At 45.3% G+C, this 25,183-nt stretch overlaps 1 protein-coding gene and 1 pseudogene across 1 annotated transcript; both read left to right on the top strand.

Annotated features, from left to right (window-relative positions):
* The first annotated feature begins 1,942 nt into the window (after positions 1–1,942).
* On the top strand, positions 1,943–15,656 carry Znf74 (zinc finger protein 74). The gene is given in 5 exon segments (XM_029567890.1): positions 1,943–1,979; positions 2,364–2,449; positions 7,935–8,061; positions 8,560–8,661; positions 12,603–15,656. Coding segments are annotated over 5 exon segments (1,980 nt in total). The 5' UTR covers positions 1,943–1,951; the 3' UTR covers positions 14,240–15,656.
* A 2,484-nt stretch (positions 15,657–18,140) lies between these two features.
* Positions 18,141–18,580, top strand: LOC103741476 (annotated as a pseudogene).
* The last annotated feature ends 6,603 nt before the right edge of the window (positions 18,581–25,183 follow it).

The raw sequence follows: 25,183 nt of genomic DNA, 5'->3' as shown, positions 1-25,183 counted from the left end.
GAAAGGCAACAGGGAATGACAGCAAGGGCCACAGTGGGAAGAGATAGGGAAAAATGAGAGAGAGGAAAGGGGAATGAAGGCGTTCTTAAAGAGGGAGGGAAGCTAAGCACAGGAATTCCTTAACTTGAAGGGCCAACTTGATTGGTCACCAGGGACATTAGAGTGAAGAGTGGGTGAGGGGTTAAGAGAGCTCAGGAGACAGGGTGAGACCTGAATGCAAGGGAATCCAGGACTCTTTCCAAGGTAAAGATGGCAATCAGGGAGATCTTTAGATTGGCAAGATTGGTAGGGTTTTTTGTTTTGTTTGGAAATACTGTGCCCTGCTGCGGCTCATAGCAGAAGGAGTTAAAATAGGAAGCTGGGACAGCTCTACCTCTATTTCTCTCCCAGCCAGACTTCCTGACCAAAGTAGATTAACCAGATTTCCCAAACTGCTGAGATACCCGCCCACTTACTGTCAACCTTAGTCTGTGAGTACTCCTTCCAGATTAATCCTGTCTGACCAGCTGGACTGAGTAATTCTGAAGGGAAACCAGGTTGGGAACGCTGGTGCTGTACTTGGCAGGGCAGGTGGGAGTATAGCTTAAGCCAGCATGGACACTAGATACAGAGGTATCAAGTGACAGTTTGTGGCCAAACTCAGACTGAGGTCAAGGTAGAAGTGTGAAGGATTTGTATCTGAAGAGCCTCACAATATCCCAAGGCGATTCTCAGTAGGAATCTGGTAATAAACTCCAGTTCTGAAGCTACTCAACCTCCTCCTAGCCATGCAACTTGGGACAATGGGCCTGCCTGTACCACAGATTCTTCATCTTCAAATGGGGGCAACAGTCACAATATCTACTAAGCATTCTGCCAGAAAATAAGTAAGAAGCTCTTGGGAGCATGCCTGGCTCAGGGTCGGCATTCTCAAATAATGGCTGTTACTGTTCTTAACCTGGTCCTGTGTTAATAAAGAACATTGGGCAAGAGTTGGTCTGCCACACAGACCTTCCTTGCCAAAGCAGGGGTGAACACTGGACAGTACCACCTGGCTTCCCTGAAGGCAGACCTGTCTTCTGGGGTATTCTCCCCTTGGCCTCAGCAGGCACAGCCAGGTCAGGGCCCTGGGAAGCCCCTGGAGGATTGGTCCACCACTGCCAGTGTCCTCTGGGCCAGAGGCCTGAGCCTTTCCTTCAGATAGCTATGTGCTGGAACTCATCTTCCGTGTTGTGACATGGAAGAAATGACAATGCAATTCCTCATTCCTGTCTCGGCTCACAAGTTACCCTGGTGATTGCTTATCCAGGCAGTTTCACGCTGAACCTTCCCCGACAAGGAACGAGGCGCGCACAGAGCTTGGTGCTACCAGCCTTGGAACTACATTTCCCAGAAACCTATGCTACTCACTTGCCCCTCAGGAGTCCAGGCAGCTGGAGGGAAGAGGAAGGGGGTTGGGGGAGGGTCTCTAGGCTTCCTGAGAAAAGGTGTCAACGCCTGCGCAACGCATGGCCTCCTAGGAAATGTAGTTCGCACCAGCTCCGCGCAGGCGCAGTTCCCCACGGTGGCTGCTGAGCTGCTCTTTGTGGAGGTCGCTGTCCTTGTTTGGAAACGAGTCCGCAGGCTCACCCGACAGTCCGAGTGTTCATTGATCTGTTAGTCCCTTGGTCCTGGGGTTTGTCTGCCAGCTGTGCTCCGCTCCTACTGCCTCCGGCGACAGAGTCCGAGGCCTAACTCCGCAAGGGATACGAAGCTGAGCTTGTGTGCTGGCGACCGAGCTGGGGCTGGGTGTGGGCGTGTCCGCGCCTGAGAGTGGCTGAGCGGAGCCCGGCGTGGGTTGAGCCTGGTCTTGGTGGTGAGAGCCGTGCGACCCCACGAGGTTGCTCTGCAGGCCGCCGCCCCTGAACCTTGGCAGCGAGACCTGATTCCGGGTCACGGAGACTACCGAACTGCAGACGCTCCGAGAGTCGCCATGGAGACGCTGGAACTCGGGCAGACAGGTACACCTTCGCTCTGTCTCAGTGGTTACGGATTTGCACCTAAGGAGAAAAACACTCAGAGTCAGGCCAGATTACCAGAAGCAGCATCACATCTGGCCTGGTTGTCTATCACAAGCATTTGTTCCCCTTCTCGTTTTTTGAAGGGAGGAAAGAAACCACCACGTGTTCCTCCTTAACTGATGTGTTTGAGGCACTGAGAGGCAGAGTTGACCCCAGATGCTGTGTCACGTTGTGCCAAATATCAGGGGCCCTCCCCTCCACTATACCTGCCCGAGCAGCAGCTACCTCTGACTGTGCCAAGGCTGGGTGGGTTTTAGCTCAGTCATGAGTCTGGTGGGTGTGTACAAGCTTGACTTATTTCTTGACTCATTTCTCCATCCTCAGCTGTTTTTGTTCAGGACCCTGCTCTTTCTCCCAAAGAGAATCCCCAGAATAAGTCAGATTGGGGGCTCCTGGAAGCCAGATCTGAGGTGAGTGGCTGTCTTTTCTTATTTATGAAAAGGATGGCAACATTGCTTTTCCCATTCCTGGATCTGTGTTCAGCCATGTACCCACATTTAGACACTTGCTCCCCAGTTCTTAGGGAGTTCTCGGTAGTGGGAACAGTACCAAATGAAGAATCCAGATGGTACCTGGGTGTACAGAGGGTATGAACTCTGGAAACATCCCTTCCAGCTAGACTCAGACCACTGGGTGGGTCAGAGCCCTGAGGAATGGTTTTCATCCAAGATCATTTGCTTATCTCCACATGCTGGCCAGAGTTGGGAGACCCAGAGGATGTTTGGGGGTGGGGGTTTACTGGGGTGGACCAGGCAGGGATATATGGGACCCCTCAAGGTAGGTGCATCCCTGTGTGTATTTCTCTGTATTAGGCCTCTGGCATATGTTTTCCCTGTAAAAACTTTTTTTTTTTTTTTTTTTTTGGTCTTTTTGAGACAGGTCTCCCTGTAGCCCCAGCTGTCCTGGAACTCACTATGTAGACCAGGCTGGCCTTGAACTCACAGGGATCCACCTGCCTCTGTGTCCCAAGTGCTGGTATTAAAGGTGTGCGTCACCATGCCCACCCTCCCTGTGAAAACCTTTAAATATAGAGAATCTGTACCTATTAGGAATTGGCCCAATGGCCACTTCTGCCTTTTACAGCTCTTGGACTTTGCTCCTCACTTTGGTCTACCTTTGGACCCACTGTTCCCCATGGTGTTTACAGAGGTGCAATCAATAGGAGAGTATGGGGTAATGAAGGGTTTGTAGGACTGAGGGTTCTTTGTAGTTTTTAGAACAATTTTGTGTTAATATTCCACTTTAAAAAGGTGAGGTATGTGGGGTTGGGGATTTAGCTCAGTGGTAGAGCGCTTGCCTAGCAAGTGCAAGGCCCTGGGTTTGGTCCTCATCTCCGAAAAAAAAAAAAAAAAAGCTGAGGTATGATACAGATATTATAGACAGCTGTGGAATATGTAGCTGGACCTGGTTGTTGTGTGCTTATAAATCTGAGGCATAGGATCTTGAGTTCAAGATCAACCTATGCTACATAAAGAGACCTTTCTCAAAACAAATAAATCAATCCCACTTGTGTCATGAGACCTGGCTAGCTTCTGAGATTTGCTAGAATATTTTGAAATTCTGGGACATACTCTAGAGATATGACAGTCAAGTGTAGCATGTGCTTCTCTGTTGGAGGACAGATCCAAAACAAATTGCTAAAAGGCAATTTAGGGGCTAGAGAGATTTCTCAGCAGTTAAGAGTACTAACTGCTCTGGCAGAGGACTAGGGTTTAGTTCTCAGCAACAACATGGCGGCTAACAACCATCTGTAATTCCAGTTCCAGGAGATCTGATGCCCTCTTCTGGCTTCTGCAGGCATTGTACAACATGAGTTCTTGCATGCAGGCCAAACACTCATACCCATATAGTAAAATAAATTAAAAAAATTTTTTTTGTTCTTTTTGAGACAGGGTCTCCCTGTAACTCCAGCTGCCTGGAACTACTCACTCTGTAGACCAGACTGGCCTCAAACTCATAGAGGATCCGCCTGCCTCTGCCTCCCGAGTGCTGGGATTAAAGGCGCGCACCACCATGCCTGGCAATAAATTAATTTTTAAAACGGCAATTTACAACAATTGAATGAAAATATGTTATATCTTAAATACAATTGTACTGATACTAAATTATTGTGTGCACTGTTACTGTGATTATATCAGAATTATAAGCTGAAGGACAGAGGGTAAGATGCCATGATGCTACAACTTACTTTCAAATGGTTCACCTAAAAATGAGTGCATGTTGCTGTGTGTGTGCGTGTGTGTGTGTATGTGTGTGTGACTTTCTCAACATAGCAGTTTACTTCTTGTACAGTGTATTATTAGTGAAATATCAGCTTGTACATTTTGGAATGATTTAGTCACTCAGTATCTATCCCCCACTCCCTTTCTTTAATATATACATACATGTTCATACTCGTTTTTTGAGCTTTTTTTGAGACAGGATCTCCTTGTAGCCTCAGCTGGCCAAGAACTCCCTATTTAGACCAGGCTGGCCTCAGTCTCACAGAGATCCTCCTGCCTCTGCTTCTGGAGTGCTGGGACTAAAGATGTTAACCACTACACCCAACTACCTTTCTTATTTTTTATCTTAACAAAAATCTTGCTCAGTTGGCCAGGTTGGCCTCAAACTTGCTATCCTCCTACCTCATCCTCTCAAGTAGTTCGTTTTATAGGCGTGTGCTAACTTGCTGTCTGGGTTCTCCCTTTTGAGTTCTTTTGCCTTTGGCACTCTTTTCTGGAGGTCTACTTCACACTTGTGATTCAAGTTATCTGGTCTACCAGGAGATCTCATTTTTTTTTGAGGGGGGCAAAGGGATTTATGTGTTTGTGTGGGTACATGTGTTCAAGCACATGGGTGTGGAGGCTAGAGGAGAACTTGGGGTGTCATTCCTCAGGGGCTTCCCACCTTGTGTTTTGAGACAGAGTTGCTCATTGGCCTAGAACTCACTAAGTAAGCCAGACTCACTGGCCAGCAAGCCACCTGTCTCCCTCCCCCTTCCCAGTGCTGGAATTATAAGCATGTACCACTTACTTAGCTTTTTGATGCAGGTCCTGTGCTCATGTGGCTCAATGAGCTATCTCCTAGGTTTAATCTCTGCCTTTCTTTTTTTAATATTTTATTTATTAATTTTTATTTTCTGTGTGAGTATTGCCTGCATGTGTGTAAGTGCACCCCCTGGGTCATGCAGTGTCCACGGAGGTCAGAAGAGGCTGTTGGATCCCCTGGAACTGGAGTTACAGAGGGTTGTTAGCTGCTGTGTGTGTGCTGGGATTCGAACCTGGGTCCTCTGCAAGTGCAGCCAGTGGTCTTAACTGCTAAGTCATCTCTCCAGCCCCTGTTTCAAATATTGTTTTCATATTCTCTTGATGCCTGTTACTTTCTTCCTTCCTTTTTTTCTTTCCTTTCCCCTTGATTGGATACTAGATATTGCAAATTTTAAAAAATCTTTATTTTTATGTGTATGAGTGTATTGCCTGCATGTATGTGAGTGCACCCGTGTTGTGCAGTGCCACAGAGGTCAGAAGAGGGCTTTGGATTCCCCTGGAACTGGAGTTAAGGACAGTTTGTAGCCACCATGTGGGTGCTGGGAATTGAACCCTGGTCCTCTGCAAGAGCAGTCAGTGCTCTTAACCACTGAGCCATCTCTCCAGCCCTGACATTGCAAATTTTATATTGGCGAATGTTGGCCTTTTTGGAATTCCTTAAATATTTCTGAGATTCATCTGGGGAGCAATAAAAATATGTAGCATCAGTTTGATCCTCCCAAGAATGCAAGTGTGGAATGGGGTGGTGTCTGGCATGCTGTCAGGGAGGAATAAGCCAGGAAGGAGTGGAAGGCAGTCAGCTTAAGGATGACAAGTGTTCCCTTGGGGCACAGAATTATTCTCCATAGAGAATAATAATCATTTCTAGCTTGGAGTTGAGTTGTATTTCAATGGTAAACTTGAATAATGTTGCTGGATTCTTTGTACTATCAAGTTGGGTTTTATTTTTGTTTTTTGTTTTTTTTTTTGGTCTTTTTGAGACAGGGTCTCCCTGTAGCCCCAGCTGTCCTGGATTCACTATGGAGCCCAGGCTGGCCTCAAACTCACAGAGATCTGCCTGCCTCTGCCTTCCAAGTGCTGGGATTAAAGGCGTGTGCCACCACACCCAGCCCATTTCTGAATTTTTTGAATTATTTATTTACTTATTTTTTGTGTGTATGAGTGTTTTGCCTGCATGTATGTAAGTGTGCTACATAGCCCATGAAGGCCAGAAGGTGGTGTTGGATCCCCTGGAACTGGAGTTACAGATAGTTGTTAGCTGCCATGTGGGTGCTAGGAACCAAACCCAGGCCCTCTGCAGGAACAGACAGTGCTCTTAACCACTGAGCCATCTCTCTAGCCCCCTTAAGATTTTTTTTTTAATGTGTATACATGTGTCTGGGTCAGCGTGTGTATGCCACATATGTGGGGGTACCCATGGAGGTCAGAAAAGGGCTTTTACATCACCTGGAACTGGAGTTACAGGGATTGTGAACTGCCTGGCATGAATGTTGGGAACCAAACTTGGGTCTTCTGCAAGGGCAGCAAGCACTCTCGGCTGCTGAGCCACCTCTCCAGTCTCCTTCTTTCAGGCTTCTAAGTTTGCAATTATTGACCATGGAAGGCATAACATCCTATCCAGACTATGTGACAGCAACTAGGCTTCAGGGCCCATGGAGTTGCCAGGGTACCACAGTGTCAATTGGGTTCCATCATCAAGGCCTAGGATTCATTATAGGAGTGTGTGTCAGTTATTCACCCCTCACCTGCCCATCTCTCATTCTAGCCATGGTCAGTGCCTCCACTTCAGAAGTCAGCCATAGTTTGCCCTGGGCTCATAGGTTCTTTTTTAATTTAATCATGTGTATGAGTGTTTTGCCTGCATGTATATAAGTGAACCACTGCTCCGTCCTGTATATCACATCAGTACATGAGACTTTTTAAAAAATATTTTTTATTTTATTTTATGTGTATGTGTGTATTGCCTGCATGTAGGTAAGTGAACCCATGTCTTGCAATGCCCGCAGTGGACAGAAGAGGCTGTCAGATCCCCTGGGACTGGAGTTATGGACAGTTGTTAGCTGCCATATGGGTGCTGGGATTCGAACCCAGGTTTTCTGCAAAAACAGCCAGTGTTCTTTAACCCCTGAGTCATCTCTCCAGCTCTTTTTTTTTTTTTTTTTGTCTTTTTGAGACAGGGTCTCTCTGTAGTCCCAGCTGGCCTGGAACTCACTTTGTAGACCAGGGTGGCCTCAAACTCACAGAGAATGGCCTATTGGGATTACAGGCATGAGCCACATTTTAATATTAAAGAGTGCAAGAATTTTAATATTAAAAAAAGCTGGGGACCTGGAGACTCCCTGACCTGCAGAACAAAGAATCAGTCTGTAACTTCCAAGGTTTTTATTAGCATGGTTAAGTACTCTAAAGCTGGTGTTCAGGTACAAAAGGTAGGCAGATCAAAGGACATTTCTCTGCTGGGACTCAGGAACTATTGGCAACAAAATGTGGCTTGTTTACAAGATAGAGCCTATGTAAACATAAGGGACACATGCCTCTCCAGCTTTGCCATCACAGACACTCTTGGCTGATGGTGACTTTACAGATATGCCAAGCATGCTTTTGGTAGAGTTCAAACAGGGCAGTGGTCTCCACCACACATGTGCATGTAGTGCCTGTGAAGGCCAGAAGAGGGCATCAGATCATCTGGAACTGGAGTTATAGCAGGTTGTTAGTCATCATGTGGGTGCTGGGAACTGAACCTGGGTCCTCTCTACAAAAGAAACCAGTGCTCTTAACTGCTGAGTCATCTCTCCAGCCCTACCCATAGGTTTTTAATCTGAGGCTTCCTTGGAACCATAGGTGATAGAGAATGTGTCTGTCATTTTAGGAACAGGTAACTTTCAAGGACGTGGCTGTAGACTTCACCCAGGAGGAGTGGGGTCGACTGGATTCTCCTCAAAGGGCCCTGTATAGGGATGTGATGCTGGAAAACTACCAGAACCTTCTTGCCCTCGGTGAGACAGCTCCCCCAGCCTAGATGTCTCTTGTCAGCCTTCTTTCATGTTGTGTGTTATAGAGGACCCTTCAGCACCAGTGTTGGTGTCAGACATGGCCTGAGTTGCAACACATGCCCTCAGTTTCAATATGCCTGAGCCAGGGCTTAGCCATACCAGAAGTCCGCACAGTGCAGTGTGGTAGCTGGCAGCATCCTGACTTGGAGCTGTGGCTGGTCCCAGAGGCTGGCCATGCAGGAGAGGAAGGGCTGCTGAAGAAAGAAGGTGGGACCTAGGAGCCTTCAAGCCCACCTACCCCAGAGCTTTCTCAGGCAACAAAAGGAGGGTGTTACATGGGATCTTAAGAGTATGTGCTGTTGTGTGGGGTCTGTGTCTGAGACCCTTCACTATTTGGGGCCCGGAGGTTTCTTGTTCCACTGGTCTTTGTTCACAGGTTGTCCTGTGAGGTCTCTGACTTGAGAACCACAGCACACCCAGTCCTGCTGCTTTCTCCCCCAGGAGCAGGGCTGCCACTCCATAAGCCAGATGTGATCTCCCATCTGGAACGAGGCGAGGAGCCCTGGCAACTGCACAAGGAAGTCCCAGGAGAGGTTTGTCCAGGTAAGCATATGTCACAGGTAAAGCGTGACAAACCTCTCCCTGTCCCTTCTTCCTGGCTTGCTCTATTTTCTTCCCTCAGCCCCAGTGCTTTCTCCATGCTCCTGTCAGCCCCTTCCTCTCTTCAACATGTGTTGAGTACCACCTGTGCACCCAACTATGCAGGAATACATAGAGTGAGAAAACCTAACCCAAACCTCTGCTTTCTGACAGCGGGCAGGGAGACAAACAGTAATACAGCAGTGTTTATATGAGGTTTTAACAAGTGGGGTGTTGCACTGAAGTTTCTTCCCTTTTCATTTCTTGGGAGGCTCCACGTGCACCCTCCCAAGGTCCCAAGGCTCACAGACATTTTTAGTTTGGGTTTTGCATGGGCCTTTATGAGAGGATGATTTACAAAGAAACCAAGGAGTGATTGGTCCGATCACTTCCACCACCCGCTCACAGTCTCCCTTAGCTTTGGGCCCACTGTCTCACCCCAGGTCTGTAAATGCCCCATCTCACTTCCACACTTACAGGATGCCCCTGCCATTTGCCGGGGATGCAGCACCAGGGAGAGAGAGGGCAGCAAGGCTCTATCTGGTGTACATACTCCTTGGCTGAAGGAGGGTCATGGACAGGTCCTAAGTGGAAGACTGCCGTACTTTTTTTTAAAAAAATACTGTTTTTTGGTTGGTTTTTTTTTTTTTTGTCTTTTTGAGACAGGGTCTCCCTGTAGCCCCAGCTATCCTGGAACTCACTATGTAGACCAGGCTTGTTGTTTTTTTTTATGTGTATGTGTGTATTGCCTGCATGTATATAAGTGCACTCATGTTGTGCGATGCCCGTGGAGGACAGAAGAGGCCGTCAGATCCCCTGGAACTGGAGTACTGGAGTTATAGACAGTTGTTAGCTGCCATGTGGGTGCTGGCATTTGAACCTAGCTCTTCCACAAGAACAGTTCTTAACTGCTGAGTTGTCTCTCCGGCCTTGCCATATCTTTTATTTTTGAATCAGAAAAAATGGGAGTGGGTGAGATAGGATCTCACTGTAGCACAGGCTAGCCTTGAACTCACTATGTGGTCAGGCTTGTTTCAAACTCAAGGTAATCCTCCTGCCTCAGCCTCCCAAGTACTAGACTTATAGATATGAGCTACCACACATTGCTTCTCAAACATTTTCTTTTTTAGATACTTCTGTTTTAAAAGTTGTTTAAGGAATAAGTGAATTAAATCATTTCAGTTAAATTGAATGAACAGAAAACACTGAGTTGTTAGGCCTCGGGAGCTTGAGAAACACATTTTGGGGATAAGAGGCCAAAAGCAGTAAATATAAAGCCATGTGTCCTAGACCAAGGGCACTGTGCCCAGCTAGGTGGGTACAGAGTAAGGTGGGCTTCTCTGCTCCTTAGCCCCACCTCCTTCCTCCTCACACCCCAGGCCCCAAACCTGCAGCATGGTGGCCACAGCCCAAGGTCTTGGACTTGGTCTCTTGCCCCAGCTTCTTTTGTCTTCTCTGCCCTCTTTACCAAAATACATTTTTTAAAAATTTTTATTTATTATTTTTGTTTTATGTGTATTCATGTATTGCCTACATGTAAGTAAGTGCACCCATGTTGTGCAAGGCCCACGGAGGTCAGAAGAGGCTGTCGAATCCCCTGGGACTGGAGTTATAGACAGTTGTTAGCTGCCATGTGGGTACTGGGATTCGAACTCAGGTCTTCTGCAAGAAACACCAGTGTTCTTAACTGCTGAGCCATCTCTCCAAAACTACATTTTTAAGTAGTTGTTTTGTTTGTTTAATACATGTGTTTCCTGAAAATTAGGATAATATAGAAGAATATTGAAATCCCACATAATTTTTCTTCCCAAAGAAAACTATGTCTTACCTCACTGTGTCTCCTGAGTTGTTTAGCACAGCCAGCCCTCCACACATCGGGTTCCCCATCTACAGATTCAACCAACCTCAGATTGAGAATATTAGGGGAAAAATTTCATCTGTCCTACACATACCCAGACTTGTTTTGTTTGTCATCCTCTTTGAGGTACAGATAACACCTATTTCTACAGCATTTCCATTGTATCAGGTATTGTAAGTCATCTAAAGATGAGTTAAGCATCTATGTGGATATGAGTAGAACTATAGCACCATTTGCATAAGGGATCTGGGCTTTCCCAGGTGTGTAGTGTGTGAGACGTCCTGGGGAGGGACGGCAGTGGACAGATGGATGCACTGGGAATCTTAGTTTCCTCACACTGACTACACAGTGTTCCCTTCTCCAATGTGCTGTCATTTCATCAGTAGTGTTGCCACTACTTTTTATCTGACTTGGACCCCTTCTCCTTCTTCTGTATACCTGTTAGAGACTTACCATCTGCCTGCACTTTAGTGACAAGGGCTGTCACCTTCCTGTAACCTCACACTGCTCGCCATCAGATGGGCTTCTGCAATCACATTCCATTCGCTGGCCCTTTTTCACACATCTGAAATGAGATGAAAACTTACCCTCCCCACCTACCTTTGGAAAAGCTTCCATCTCCCACCTAGATTTTGCCTTCCAACCTCCTTCCTACCACCTTTTGTGTCTGTTCATTCTCACAGCCACCACTCTAAAGAGACTTCTTTTGCCTAGCTACCCATGGCCTCCTTACCCAGTCTCTGGTGACTAGTCCTGCAGTAGCTCCTGTGCATAGCACCAGAGCCATCTTTAACGTGCACCTTTATAAATATGTTGCCCACTGTGTAGAAAGCCCCCCCTCCCTAGGTCCCTCTGTTTCAGCCTCGTCACCAGCACTTAACTGCCTTGCTAGGGCCACTGTCCCCACTTTTGCAGCGCATCCTCACTTCCCATCTTGCCTATGCTCTTCTGCACATGCTATTCCCTCCACACAGGCTCTCTCCTGCTCTCCCTGCATCTGGCTGCCTGCTGTCTACCCTTCAGAAGCTAATTCTGCCCATCCAGCCCCTCCTCCCTGCAGTTTCAAACCCCAACACTGCATAGTACTGTGGCTCTGCCCACTGCAGTAGACTGTTGAAAGATCTTCAGGAAGATAGCTTAGATGAAATCGCTTGCCAGCACAGAGCCCAACTCCACAGATACAGTAGGAAAACTCTTTTCATGTGGAGCACTCCAGTGTTTAAGTTAATATAATGCCTGTCCCTGCTCAGACAGGCAGATGCAACCCATTCAGTATGGGCTGTCTTCCTCCAAGAGTAAATGCAACTTGTATCTTTTTGAGAATCAGTGTTTCATCTTGAACTAAATGCCTACAGAACTGGGAGGAAAGGAGTCCAGTTAGACACAAGTAGTGGATTGCTCCTGGCTGATGAAATGGTAGGCCTGTCAGATAAGGGGTACTGTACTGTAGTCAGTGGTGAGTAAGGAAATGAGATTCAGGATGTCACGCTCCTTCATGTACACCTCTCACAGAGTAGCTCCAAGAAAGATGTCCCAGGGTGGGAAGCCAACTAGACGCTTGCTGCACTTGTCAAAAGCTGTTCCTGCATCTCCCAGCCAGACAGCAGTTCCTGCTGTTCTGAGGGAGCAAATGAGGGGTCGGATCGAAGGAGGCCTCTTTCCCTTTGGCCACCACAGAAATGTTCGATCATGCCTTTAGGCAGGTGTTTACTCCAGTGCCATCCACAAAGTCCATCAGTGGGTGTTTCCACCATTGAATTGGCTCCTAGTCCCAACTCCCAGGGCTGGGCTGGTGTCTCAGCCCTCTGGGCATTGCTTTGAAGCCTCTCTCCTGGGGTTTCCAGTGGCCTCTCTGCCTAGCTGTGTCTTCGATTGTGGAAGGCTCTTTCAGCTGTTCCCCATCATCCCTGGCACTCCCTTTTGTCTCCTTTTGTATCTTTAGGCTCTTTTTTTTCTACTTTTCTGGCTTACCTGCATCTCCAAGTCAGTAATCCAGCCTGGGTTCTAGGGCCATGCATCCAGAAGATTCCATTTCAATCTCTTACAGAGTGTGAGGTGAGGCCTGAGATGGAGGAAGAGTCCTTTCCACAGCAGAACCTGTGCAAAGCAGAGCTGTCTTCGAAGCCCGTTCTGGAGCCACTGAAGGCGCCGGGCCTGCTGGGAGTTGGCCTGGGTCGGGCATGGGCTTGGGAACTGCAGGCTGATACTCTATGGAGGAGCAGGGCTGTGCCATGGAGGCCAGCACCTGCTGCCAGTGGGGACATCCCCATGAAGGAGAGTTACTGGGGACACAGTGAGGGTAAGGAGGCCTTTCCCCTGGGGTGCCCCCTTTCCACAGAACACTCACCTGCCAGGTGCACCAAGGACATGCAGCCCACGGAGGGGATGACTCAGAGCCATCAGGGAACAAACTTCCAGTCCGCTGAGCCCAAGCAGTCCACACGGGAGCACAGGCAGCGTGGGGTCGGCGCCCACAATGGGGAGAGCATGTTTACATGCAGCCAGTGCGGGAAGGTGTTCCCGCAGAGTGCCACTTTGGCGCTGCACCTGCGCTGGCACAGCCGCGAGAAGACTTTCAAATGCCACGACTGCGGCAAGGCCTTCCCCTGGAGCACCAACCTCGTGGAGCACCAGCGCAGCCACACCGGCGAGAAGCCCTTTTTCTGCAGTGAGTGCGGGAAGGCCTTCAGCTGCCACTCCTCGCTCAACGTACACCACCGCATCCACACGGGAGAGAGGCCCTACAAGTGCAGCGCCTGCGAGAAGGCCTTCAGCTGCAGCTCGCTGCTCAACATGCACCGCAGGGTCCATACCGGGGAGAAGCCTTACGCGTGCGCAGACTGCGGCAAGGCCTTCAACCAGCGGACTCACCTCACTCGCCACCACCGCATCCACACCGGGGAAAAGCCCTACAAGTGCAGCGCGTGTGGCAAGGCCTTTACCTGCCACTCATCGCTCACGGTGCACGAGAAGATCCACAGCGGTGACAAGCCGTTCAAGTGCGCAGAGTGCACCAAGGCCTTCAACAGCCGAGCGCGCCTCATCCTGCACCAGAGGACGCACACTGGAGAGAAGCCCTTCAAGTGCTCTGACTGTGGGAAGGCCTTCAGCTGCCACTCGTACCTCGTGGTGCACCAGCGCGTCCACAGTGGCGAGAAGCCCTTCAAGTGCAACGAGTGCGGCAAGGCCTTCAGCTCGCACTCCTATCTCATCGTGCACCAGCGCATCCACACTGGCGAGAAGCCCTTTGACTGCAGCAGGTGCTGGAAGGCCTTCAGCTGCCACTCATCGCTCATCGTGCATCAGAGGATCCACACCGGCGAGAAGCCCTACAAATGCCACCAGTGTGGCAAGGCCTTCAGCCAGAACCACTGTCTCATTAAGCACCAGAAGGTTCACTCCGGGGAGAAGGTCTTCAAGTGTGGCGAGTGTGGGGAGGCATTCAGCTGGAGCTCCCACCTTCTGGAACATCAGAGGTTGCACCGAGAGAAGAAACCCTTCACCATCCAGTTCAACAGGCGCCTGCTTAGCACCTACTACGTGCCTAGCAGCCTTCTGGGAACAGGGAACACACAAGTGGGTGACATGGACTCCATAAACACCCTGGAGATGGCATAGCTCCTGTGTGTGGTACAGCCTCCTACTGGTAGAAATGTGCCCCTGGAGAGCAAACCTGGTGATTAGGGTGACGCACAGTGGCCACTTCTCAAGTTACCCAACCATGATGTCATCAACTCTGGGCCCTCAAAACCACACTGCTGTCTCTCCAGGTGCAAAAGCCTGGCCTGGCTTTGAAGAAGTTCCACAAGCCATTACCCTCCCCCTAGAGACAGTCACTCCTGGGAAAAGAGGCAAAACCATCTGAGAATGTCCCACCATCATGTTTTCCTTAATGGGCCAGAGGTCATTGAAAAGGGAGTATCTTTTTGTATGTATTTTGATACAGGGTTTCATTCTGTAGCCCAGACTGGCCTGCAACTTAGTAGCGCAGGCTGTCCACAAACTCCTTGCATTCCTCCTGCTTTAGCCTCAGACTGCTGGGATTACAGTTATGAGCCATCACACCAGCAACAAGGGAATATCTTGCCTGCCTACAAAAAGAAGACATTATCAACTGTTGAGTCCTTAGGCTCCTGGCCTGGTTTCTATCAGGAAATTATCATGCCAATAATAATAAAATCAGAAGAATTGCAAACAGCATTACTTCCATATAAACACTGTTACAATTGATATGAGAGGGTAATCACAAACAGTAGGCATTTGGAAAAGAGCAAATATTCTGGATTTGCTCCAAATATGTCACCTACTCCAGAGTCATCTGTTAGTGTCAACTCATTGAGGACATCCCCACAGCAGCCACCGTGTAGCCAGGTCCTGACATGTCAACATCACATTTTGGCATATAGTCCCCAGTTAGAAGTCGGGAGCACCCAGGGGAATACCCAGTTCATCCAGGGAAGATGGGCACAACCTGTACAGATATGTCTAGAAGCTCACTCACTGACCAGCACTGGTATCCACCCAGATATCCAGCCATCAGCCCTCCCCTTGGCCCACTTAAGGGGGTCTCCTCTGTAAGGCCCCAAGGCCAATGGATCAGTGCCACCCTACATGGGCCTGTTGTACAAGCCCTATAAATAGCCACTGTCCCCTGTCTTTATATAAATAAAGAGGCTTGAAATGGGTTCCATCCTAGTAAACACATCGTGAGGTGAAAATATTCTAATTGGAAAAGAATTTAACCTACCTAACTGACCAAATACTGCAGCTTAGCCACAAAGTACAATGGAATATTGGCACTCTCTGACATGTACAAGATTCAGTGGATATCACTAGCCCAGGAGATCAAACTTCAAAGCAAGATTCTACTGAGTGCCTATTACACACACCATTTCTACTTAATCTTGTGCAGAGAAAGAGCTTTCTTGGTGACAATAGTCTACACTTTGTACAGAGCACTGTAGTTTACAGCATGCTTTCTGCACACTTGAAATAACAGGCAGAACAGCATGTTTCAGGAAATGTGAATTTAAAACAGCTGTCTTTTTTTTTTAATAAAATGGAGGAGTCTCAAGCCAGGTGTGATGGTGCATGCCTTTAATACCAGCACCCAGGGGGCAGAGGCAAGCAGGTCTCTGAGTTCAAGGTCAGCCTGGTCTATATAGTGAGTTCCAGGCCAACTGGAGCTACAAGGAGACCCTGTCTCAAAAAAAAGGAAAAAAAAAAGATGGAGGAGTCTCAGGATGATGAAATGGCAAAGCCAGTGAAGGCACCTGATGACCTGGACTTAATCCTTGGGACCTGATGGTGGAAGAAGACTGATTCCTGCAAGTTGTCCTCTGACCTCTATGTGTATAAGTTGTGCACATGCATGTGCACACACATACATGCACACAAACAAATGTAATAAAATTGTGAAAGAGTCTTATGTAGTCCTGATTAGCCTCAAACTCACTTGTAGCCAAGTACAACCTTGAACTCCTGAGCCTCCTACTTCTGCCTCCTATATGCACCATCATGCTTAGTTTTTAAAACAAAATGAAAGGAGGACTTAGTGACTTAGTTCAGTGGTAGAATACTTACACAGCAAGCACAAAGCCCTGGATTCAGTCCCCAACACCATAAGAAAAAAAATTTATTTGAACAACCATAATTTGTAATAAATTCGCCTTTTACACTTTGATGCACTGCCTTCTGCTGTTTTTCTTACATGTTATTTTAAAGGTATGCTTTATTCTTTAGTGATGCTATGGTATTGCAGATTTTTTTTTCCACAAATAACTGTGTCTGTGTGTGTGTGTGTGTGTGTGTTAGTTATATGCACCCATGTGCATACTAAAGGCCAGAGGTTGATGTTAGGTATCGCCCTCTACTGCTGCCCACTTTTTGTTTTTTTGAGACAGGTCCTGACTGGTCTGGAACTCACTATGTAAACTAGGCTGGTCTTGAATGCAAGAGATTTACCTGCCTCTGCCTCCAGAGTACTGGGATTAAAGGCATGATCCATTACACCAGGCTTATTTTGGTGGGGTTTTTTTTAATATTTTATTTATTATTTTTATGTGTATGAGTGTATTGCCTGCAAAAAAGTGAGTGCACCTGTGTCATGCAATGCAGCAGAGATTAGAAGAGGGCTTCGGATTCCCCTGGAACTAGAGTTAAGGATAGTTCGTAGCCGCCATGTGAGTGCTGGGAATTGAACCCAGGTCCTCTGCAAGAGCAGTCAGTGCTCTTAACTGCTGATCTCTCCAGCCCCTTTTTAAAAAAAAATTTATTATTTTAAATTATGTATAATGTGGGGGTGGTGTATGTGCACATTTATGCGGTATCCAAGGATGCCAGAGGCAACAGACAGATCCCCCTGGAATTGGAGTTACAGGCAACTGAGACACAAGATGTAGGTGCTAGGAACCAAGTCGGGCCCTCTGCAAAAGCAGTATGCACTCCTAACTGCTGTACCAACTCTCTAGCTCCTTACCTTATTTTGCTGAGAAAGGCCTCTCTCTGTAGCACTGACTGGCCTGGAACTTGCTATGTAGACCAAGTCTCAAACTTGTAGGTATCCTCCTGTCTCTGCCAAATGTGAGCCACTCTTACAAATGTGAGCCACTATGCTCAGCTTTGCCATTTTCATGCATCAAGAATGTTCTCTGGGGGGCAGATCTGGCTTTGGTAGGCTAAGACTGAGATCCTAGCAGACAGCCAGAGAAGGTGGGTTCGGACCTCAATCCGTGTAGAGGCCCTGATCTCAGCAGATCCCCAGAGAATACAGAGTTCTGGCCTCCCTCAGGCAGAGGGCCTGGAACACAGGAGACTGCCTGAGAGCCCCCATGCTGCCTCCACGTGGTGGTGAGCTTCCCCTAATTGCACCATACCCATCCCCCTACCTGGGATTCCATAAGGCCCCTCCCAAGGCCCCAGGGCAGATTTGGCTTTGGTAGGCTATGGCTGAGATCCTAGCAGACAGCCTGAGAGGGTGGGTTCTGACCTCCATCAGTGTAGGCTCTGATCTCAGCAGAGAGTACCCAGTTCTGGCCTCCCTCATGCAGAGGGCCTAAGAACTTAGGGGACCACCTGAGAGCCCCAGGATCCTGCCTCCATGTGGTAAAGGAAGCCTGGGTGTACTTGATTGGAACGTGAATTGGGCTTCTGTGGGTACCCCTGAATAGCTGATCTGAAGCTATCAGTTCCCTCCAAATTAAACCTGAGAGAACCTGAACCCTGTACCAACCAGCTTTACATAACCAATAAAGAAAGGATCTAGGCACCCGGATAATACAAACAGAAGCATACTTCAACTTAATTCTCATATCAGAATCATAAACAACAAAAGAAACTGACATGCCAAAATCAGAACAAAGGAATAACAAAATGGAAAGCCAAAACACGATGCCCCCACCAAACTCCACCAATCCTGTAGAAGAATTGTACAGGGAGAACCACCTAGCAATAACCCAGGACACTGAATTTAAAAGAATGCTCCGGTGATGGCCCTGAGTGGAAGAGGGAAGTGAGGCCGGCGCTGGGCTGGCCTGGGTTGGGCTGAGCCTGCTGAAGGAAAGGCCTGCGCTGCTCTTGATCTAGGATGTCGAAGAACTCAGTGTCATCGGCCTACTTCCGGAAGGTGGACATGGATAAGTACGATGAGAACAAGTTTGTGGACGAGGAAGACAGGTGCGATGGCCAGGCAGGGCCAAGGAGGGCAAGGTGGACTCCTGCCTGCCCCAAGGAAACATGACGCAAGGAAACATGACGGCTGCTCTCCAGGCAGCTCTGAAAAAACCCCTTATCAACACAAAGAGTCAGGCGGTGAAGGATCGGGCAGGCAGCATTGTCTTGAAGGTGCTCATCTCTTTTAAAGCTAATGACATTGAAAAGGCTGTTCAATCTCCAGACAAGAATGGTGTGGACTTCCTAATGAAGTATATTTATAAAGGCTTTGAGAGCCCATCTGACAATAGCAGTGCTGTGTTATTACAGTGGCATGAAAAGGCACTTGCTGGAGGAGTAGGGTCCATCATGTAGTCCAGCCGGAAATGGACGTCAGTCACAGGGTGGGAGTTGCTGGTACAAAGACCAAAACAACCAAATGTTACTGCTGCCCTGTGGGCAGCATCTGTTTCTCTCAGCTTTGCCTTCTTGCTTCCTTTTTCATATTTATAAAGAAATTACATATCAGTTTTCCTTTAAGGAAAATTGGGATAATGTAGAGAAAATTTGATTTAGCAGGAGCGTTTGATCCTTTCATAACCATGTCAATAATGTATATACAAGAATAATTTATATTCATGTTTGTGCAATTTCTAATCCTGTTGGCTGGTTTCGGGATTTTACTTTATTTTTAATTAATAACTGAGAGATCTGATCAGAATTTGAGGCCAGTTTCCTAACTCATGAGTCAGGAAGTGATGTTTGTTTTTAAAAATAAGAGATTGGACTGGGCTTGGTGGCACATGCCTATAGTCCCAGCACTTGGGAGGCAGAGGCAGGCGGATCTCTGTGAGTTCAAGGCCAGCCTGGTCTACATAGTGAGTTCCAGGACAGATGGGGCTACAGGAGACCCTGCTTCAAAAAGACAAAGAGAGAGAGAGAGAGAGAGAGAGAGAGAGAGAGAGAGAGAGAGAAAGAAAGAAAGAAAGAGAGATTGGCAGCTATTAACATTGCAAAACTGGACTATGCTTATTTACATTATTTAAGCAAAATATACTTCCAGAACAAGTAGTGGGTGAACCCCACAACCAGTTTTCCAGCTTTATTTCTGCTTGCCTGCAGATGATGCTGTGAGTGTAAGTGTGCTGCTTCCCATCAGCATCCAGTTACCATCGCCTCTTAATTCCTTGTGGTCATCCAGGGTCCAGAACAAGAAGTCTTGCTCTATGTAAATGTATTTACAAAATTTCAGAGCCTATTTGGTACAAATATCACACTTTTGTTCCAATAATAAGTCTATCTTGGGAAATTACTCCAAGTCAGAAAGGATGTAAAAACCAATGTAATTCAAACTCCAGCAGCCTCCAAATAATACAAAAATATCACACTTTTGTTCCAATAACAAGTCTATCTGGGGAAATTACTCCAAGTCAGAAAGGATATAGAAACCAATGTAATTCAAACTCCAGCAGCCTCCGAATGATACAGTATACTTTCTTCAGAAATAAGGCAGCTGCCTTAGACACTTGTACAAGTGCTCACTATAGCACTTAATGTGCCCTATAAATGTCATCAGTGTTTTTCAGGTAATCTGGATGTAGGGATTTGGTTCCAATACAAACAAGTACATATTCTATGTTTCAGCTCAGTATTTTTTAAGGAGTGACAATGCCACACAGTAAAAAAGTGTTTACTTTGTTGGACAAACCAAATCGGTTTTCAAAATATGACCAGTGCTTATAAAAAGTTATCATAAAGTAGTTCCAAAACAAACCACCCAAATGCATATGACCCAAGAGGGAAATCAGCCTGTGTTTCACTGGCTTATGTGAGAACTGGTGCAGGAATTCTCTATAAACTCTGTTTTTGATACCTGCTTTTTGTTTTGTTCTTGTTTTGTAAAAATGATAAACTTCAGAAAATAAAATGTCAGTGTTGACTAAAAAAAAAAAAAAGAACAACCATAAACATGATCAAGGAATTCAATGAATTTAAAGAACACACGAACAAACAAATCAAAGAGCTAAAAGAAGATAGGGATAAACTTCTGAATGAATTCACAAAAGAGATAGAAACATTGAAGAAAACTCAAGCAGAAATGAAGAGGGAAGTGTAAAACTCAATAAGCCAACTTGAAACAACAGGAGAAAGTCTCACAGCTAGACTGAATGAAATGGAAAACAGATTATCACCACTGGAGGATAAAGTTGAAGAACTGGACCACTCAAGCAAAGAGTATGGAAAAATTTTAAAAACACAGAAATGGAATATGCAAGAGATGTAGTACACCATGAAAAGACCAAATCTACAGATCATAGGAATACAGGAAGAGGAAGAATTTCAGGTTAATGGTGTTGACCGGATCTTAAACAGGACTAGAAGAAGAGAACTTCCCAAAATTAAGGAAAGACATCCCCATACAAATACAGGAAGCACATAGAACACCAAATAGACAGGATCAGAAAAGAAACTCCCCACAACATATCATAGTAAAAACACTAAATGTACAGAACAAAGAGAGAATACTGAAAGCAGCAAAAGAAAAACAAGAAGTCACATACAAAGGAAAGCCCATCAGATTTACAGCTGACTTATCAGTGCAAACTATGAAAGCCAGAAGAGCCTGGACTAAGGTATTTCCAGTTCTACATGACAATAGATGCCAGCCCAGAATACTTTACCCAGCAAAAATGTCTATTGTAGTTGAGGGGGAAAGAAAAATCTTCCATGACACAAATAGCCTGAATGAGTACATGTCCACAAAACCAGCCCTTCAAAGAATACTTAAAGCAATACAGAGAGCAGAGAGAAAAAACTATACCGCAGGGGCAGCAAAAGAAAATAAATAAAGGTAAAATCTAGGAAACACAAAATTAGACAGAGAACACAAACAGCAATCAAAATGATGGCAACCAATACACATCTTTCAATAATAATCTTAACTATCAATGGACTGAACTCTCCATTCAAAAGACACAAGCTAAGTGAACGTGTTAAGAAACAAAATCCATCTCTTTGCTGTCTGCAAGAAACCCATTCCACCTTCAAGGACAGGCATTACCTTAAGGTAAAAGGGTGGAAAAGAATATTCCAAGAAAATGGCACTAAGAAACAAGCAGGGGTTGCAATTCTAATATCTGACAAAATAGACTTTAAAGTAAAACTAATCAGAAGAGATAAGGAGGGTCATTGAATTCTGATCAAATGAACAGTTAACCAAGAAGATATTATAATCCTTAACACATGTGCACCAAATTCTGATGCACCCAAATTCATAAAAACAACACTAGGACTTTAAGACACACATTAACCCCAACTTAGTAATAGTAGGTGTATTAGTCACTTTCTTGTTGCTGTGATAGAAACACTGACCAAAACAACTTATAAAAGGAAGAATTTATTTGAGCTTACGGTTCCAGGGTAATTACAGACCATCGTGGCAGGGAGGCATGGTGGCTGGAGGTGGATGGAGCAGGAGCAACAGAAGCTAAGCTTTCACATCATCACGCAGGCACAGGAAGCAAGAGAGCTACTGAAGATCTGGCAAGGCTTAAGAACTCTCTAAGCCCACCCCCAGTGACATGCCTCTTCCAGGATAGCCACACCTTCTAAAACCTCCCAAAACAGTGCCATCATCTGGGGACAAAATGCAAATTCATAAAAACAACACTACAGGACATTAAAACACAGATTAACCCCAAACTCAGTCATAGTAGGGGACTTCAATACCCCACTGTCTCCATTAGACAGGTCAACTGGACAAAGAATAAACAGAGAGAAGTCTGAATTAAATGATACCATACATCAAATGGATCTAATAGACATCTTTTGAATATTCCACCCAAGCACCAAAGAATACACTTTCTACTCAGTACCTCATGGAACTTTTTCAAAAATTGACCACATACTAGGCCACAAAACAAACCTCAACAAATAGAAAAAAAATTGAAATAATTTCATGCATTCTATCAGACTACAATGCAATAAAGCTCAAAAATCAACACTGGACAAAGCCCTAGGCAGCACACAAACTTGTGGCAATTGAACAATACACTCCTAAACAATGAGTGGTTGAAAGGAGGAATTAAGAAAGAAATAAAATAATTCCTGGAATTCAATGACAAGGACAATACAACACAACATCTGGGACACATTAAAATCAGTCCTAAGAGGGAAGTTTACAGCTATAAGTGCCTACGTTAAAAAATTAGAAAGAGCCCAAATAAATGACTTAACAGTGCAACTCAAGACCCTGGAAAGGCAAGAACAAATGAAACCCAAACCCAGCAGAAGAGAAGAAATAACAAAAATCAGAGCAGAAATTAATGAAATAGAAACAAAGAAAACAATACAAAGAATCAATGAATCTAAGAGCTGGTTCTTTGAAAAGCTAAACAAGATAGACAAAACCTTAGCTCAGTTAACCAAAAGAAAGAACAAACCAAATCAACAAAATCAGAGATGAAAGGGTAAACATCACAACAGACACCAAAAAGATCCAGACCATTATAAGGGAATATTTTTTAAAAACCTATACTAAATCTGAAAATCTAAAAGAAATGGATGGATATCTGCAATCATGGGAACCACAAAGTTAAACCAAGAAGAGATCAACAGTTTAAACAGACCCATAACATATAAGAAAATTGCAACAGTAATATAAAGCCTCCCAACTGAAAAAAGCCCAGGCCCAGATGGATTTACAGCAGAATTCTACTATAAATTCTACTTAAAGAAGCCCTCCAACTAATACTACTTAAATTATTCAAAACAATAGAAACAGAGGGAGAACTCCCAGATTCCTTCTATGAAGCCAGCATCACTCTAATACCCAAACCAGGTAAAGACACAATCAAAAAAGAAAACTATAGATCCATATCCTTAATGAACATAGATGCAAAAATTCTCAACAAAATACTTGCAGACCGCATACAGACACACATCAAAGAGATCATTCACTATGATCAAGTAGGATTTATCCCAGAGATGCAGGGATAGTTCAATATATGCAAGTCAATAAACGTCATTAATCATATAAATGGACTCAAAGACAAAAACCACATTGTCATCTCAGTAGATGCAGAAAAGGCTTTTGACAAAATTCAGCATGCATTTATGTTCAAAGTCCTAGAGGGAAATTGGACTGGAGAGAATATACCTCAACATAATTAAAGCTATATAACAACAAACTCACAGGCAACACCATTCTAAATGGAGAAAAGCTGGAAGCATTCCCATTAAAATCAGGAACCAGATAAGGATGTCCACTATCTCCATTCCTTTTCAACATAGGGTTTGAAACTCCTGCTAGAGCAATAAGACAGGAGAAGGAAATTAAAGGAATACTAATTGGAAAAGAAGAGGTCAAGCTATCACTTTTTGCAGATGATATACTATACCTAAGAGAGCCCAAAAGTTCCACCAGAAAATTCCTAGAACTAATCAACACCCTCAGTATAGTGGCAGGTTATAAAATCAATCTACAGCTGGGTGTGGTGACGCATGCCTTTAATCCCAGCACTCAGGAGGCAGAGGCAGGCAGATCTCTGTGAGTTCAAGGCCAGCCTGGTCTACATAGTGAGTTCTAGGACAGCTGGGGCTACAGAGAGACCCTGTCTCAAAAAGATAAAAAAAAATCAATCTACAAAAATCAGTAGCCTTTCTATAAACCAATAACAAGCAATTGGAGAAAGAATACTGGGAAATGCTCCCACTCACAATTGCTGAAAAAAAATCTTGGAATAAATCTGACCAAAGACACCAAAGATCTCTACAATGAAAATTTTAAATCGTTAAAGAAAGAGATTAAGGAAGACACCAGGAGATGGAAGGACCACCCATGCTCATGGATTGGAAGAATTAATATTGTGAAAATGACCATCCTACCAAAAGCAATATGTAGATTCAATGCAATCCCAATCAAAATCCCCATGACATAGTTTACAGAATTAGAAAACACCATCCTTAAATTCATATGGAAGCACAAAAGACCCCAGATAGCTAAAGCAACCCTGAGCACAAAGAGCAAAGCTGGGGGGATTACTATACCAGATCTCAAAGTATACTACAGACCTATAGTCATAAAAACAGCACGGTACTGGCACAAAATAGACACAGATCAATGGAGCATTGTTGAAGACCCAAACCTGAGTACACACAATTTCAGCCACCTGATATTTGACAAAGGTGCCAAGAACACACAATGGAGGAAAGACAGCATCTTCAACAAACGGTGCTGGCAAAACTGGATCTCCACCTGTAGAAGAATGAAACTATATCTTTATCTTTCACCTCGCACAAAAGTCAGCTCCAAATGGATCAAAGACCTCAATGTGAAACTGGAAACCCTGAAACTAGTGGAAAAAAATATTGGGTAACTTACAAAATGTAGGTGTAGGAAAGGATTTTCTAAATCAGACAGAAGTTGCTCAGGAATTAAGATCAGCAATCAACAACTGGGACATTATTAAACTAAAAAGCTTCTGTACAGCAAAAGAAACAATCAAAAAAGTGAAGAGAAAACCCACAGAATGGGAAAAAAATCTTCACCAATGACAGAGGTTTAATATCCAGAATATATAAAGAACTGAAAAAAAAGAGGGGGAGAAACCAAATGACCAAAATAAAAGATGGGCTAAAGATCTAAACAAAGGTTTCTCAAAGGAAGAAATAAAGACGGCTAAGAAACATCTCAAAAAGTGTTCATCTTTAGTAATTAGGGAAATGCAAATTAAAGCCTCCCTAAGGTATCACCGTACCCCAATCAGACTGGCTAGAATCAAGAGAACAAATGATACCAAATGCTGGCAAGCATGTAGAGAAAGGGGAACGCTCATTCACTGCTAGTGGAATTGCAAACTTGTGCAGCCTCTATGGAAAACAGTGTGGAGAACTCTTAAAAAACTAAAAATGAACCTACCATATAACCCAGTTATACCACTTCTTAGCATATACCCAAAGGACTCATCCTATTGTAGA

This window comes from Nannospalax galili, unplaced genomic scaffold (genome assembly GCF_000622305.1).
Source record: "Nannospalax galili isolate Female #2095 unplaced genomic scaffold, S.galili_v1.0 scaffold321, whole genome shotgun sequence".
In the NCBI taxonomy this organism is placed as follows: Eukaryota; Metazoa; Chordata; class Mammalia; order Rodentia; family Spalacidae; genus Nannospalax; species Nannospalax galili.
This window is presented reverse-complemented; position numbering and strand designations above follow the sequence as displayed.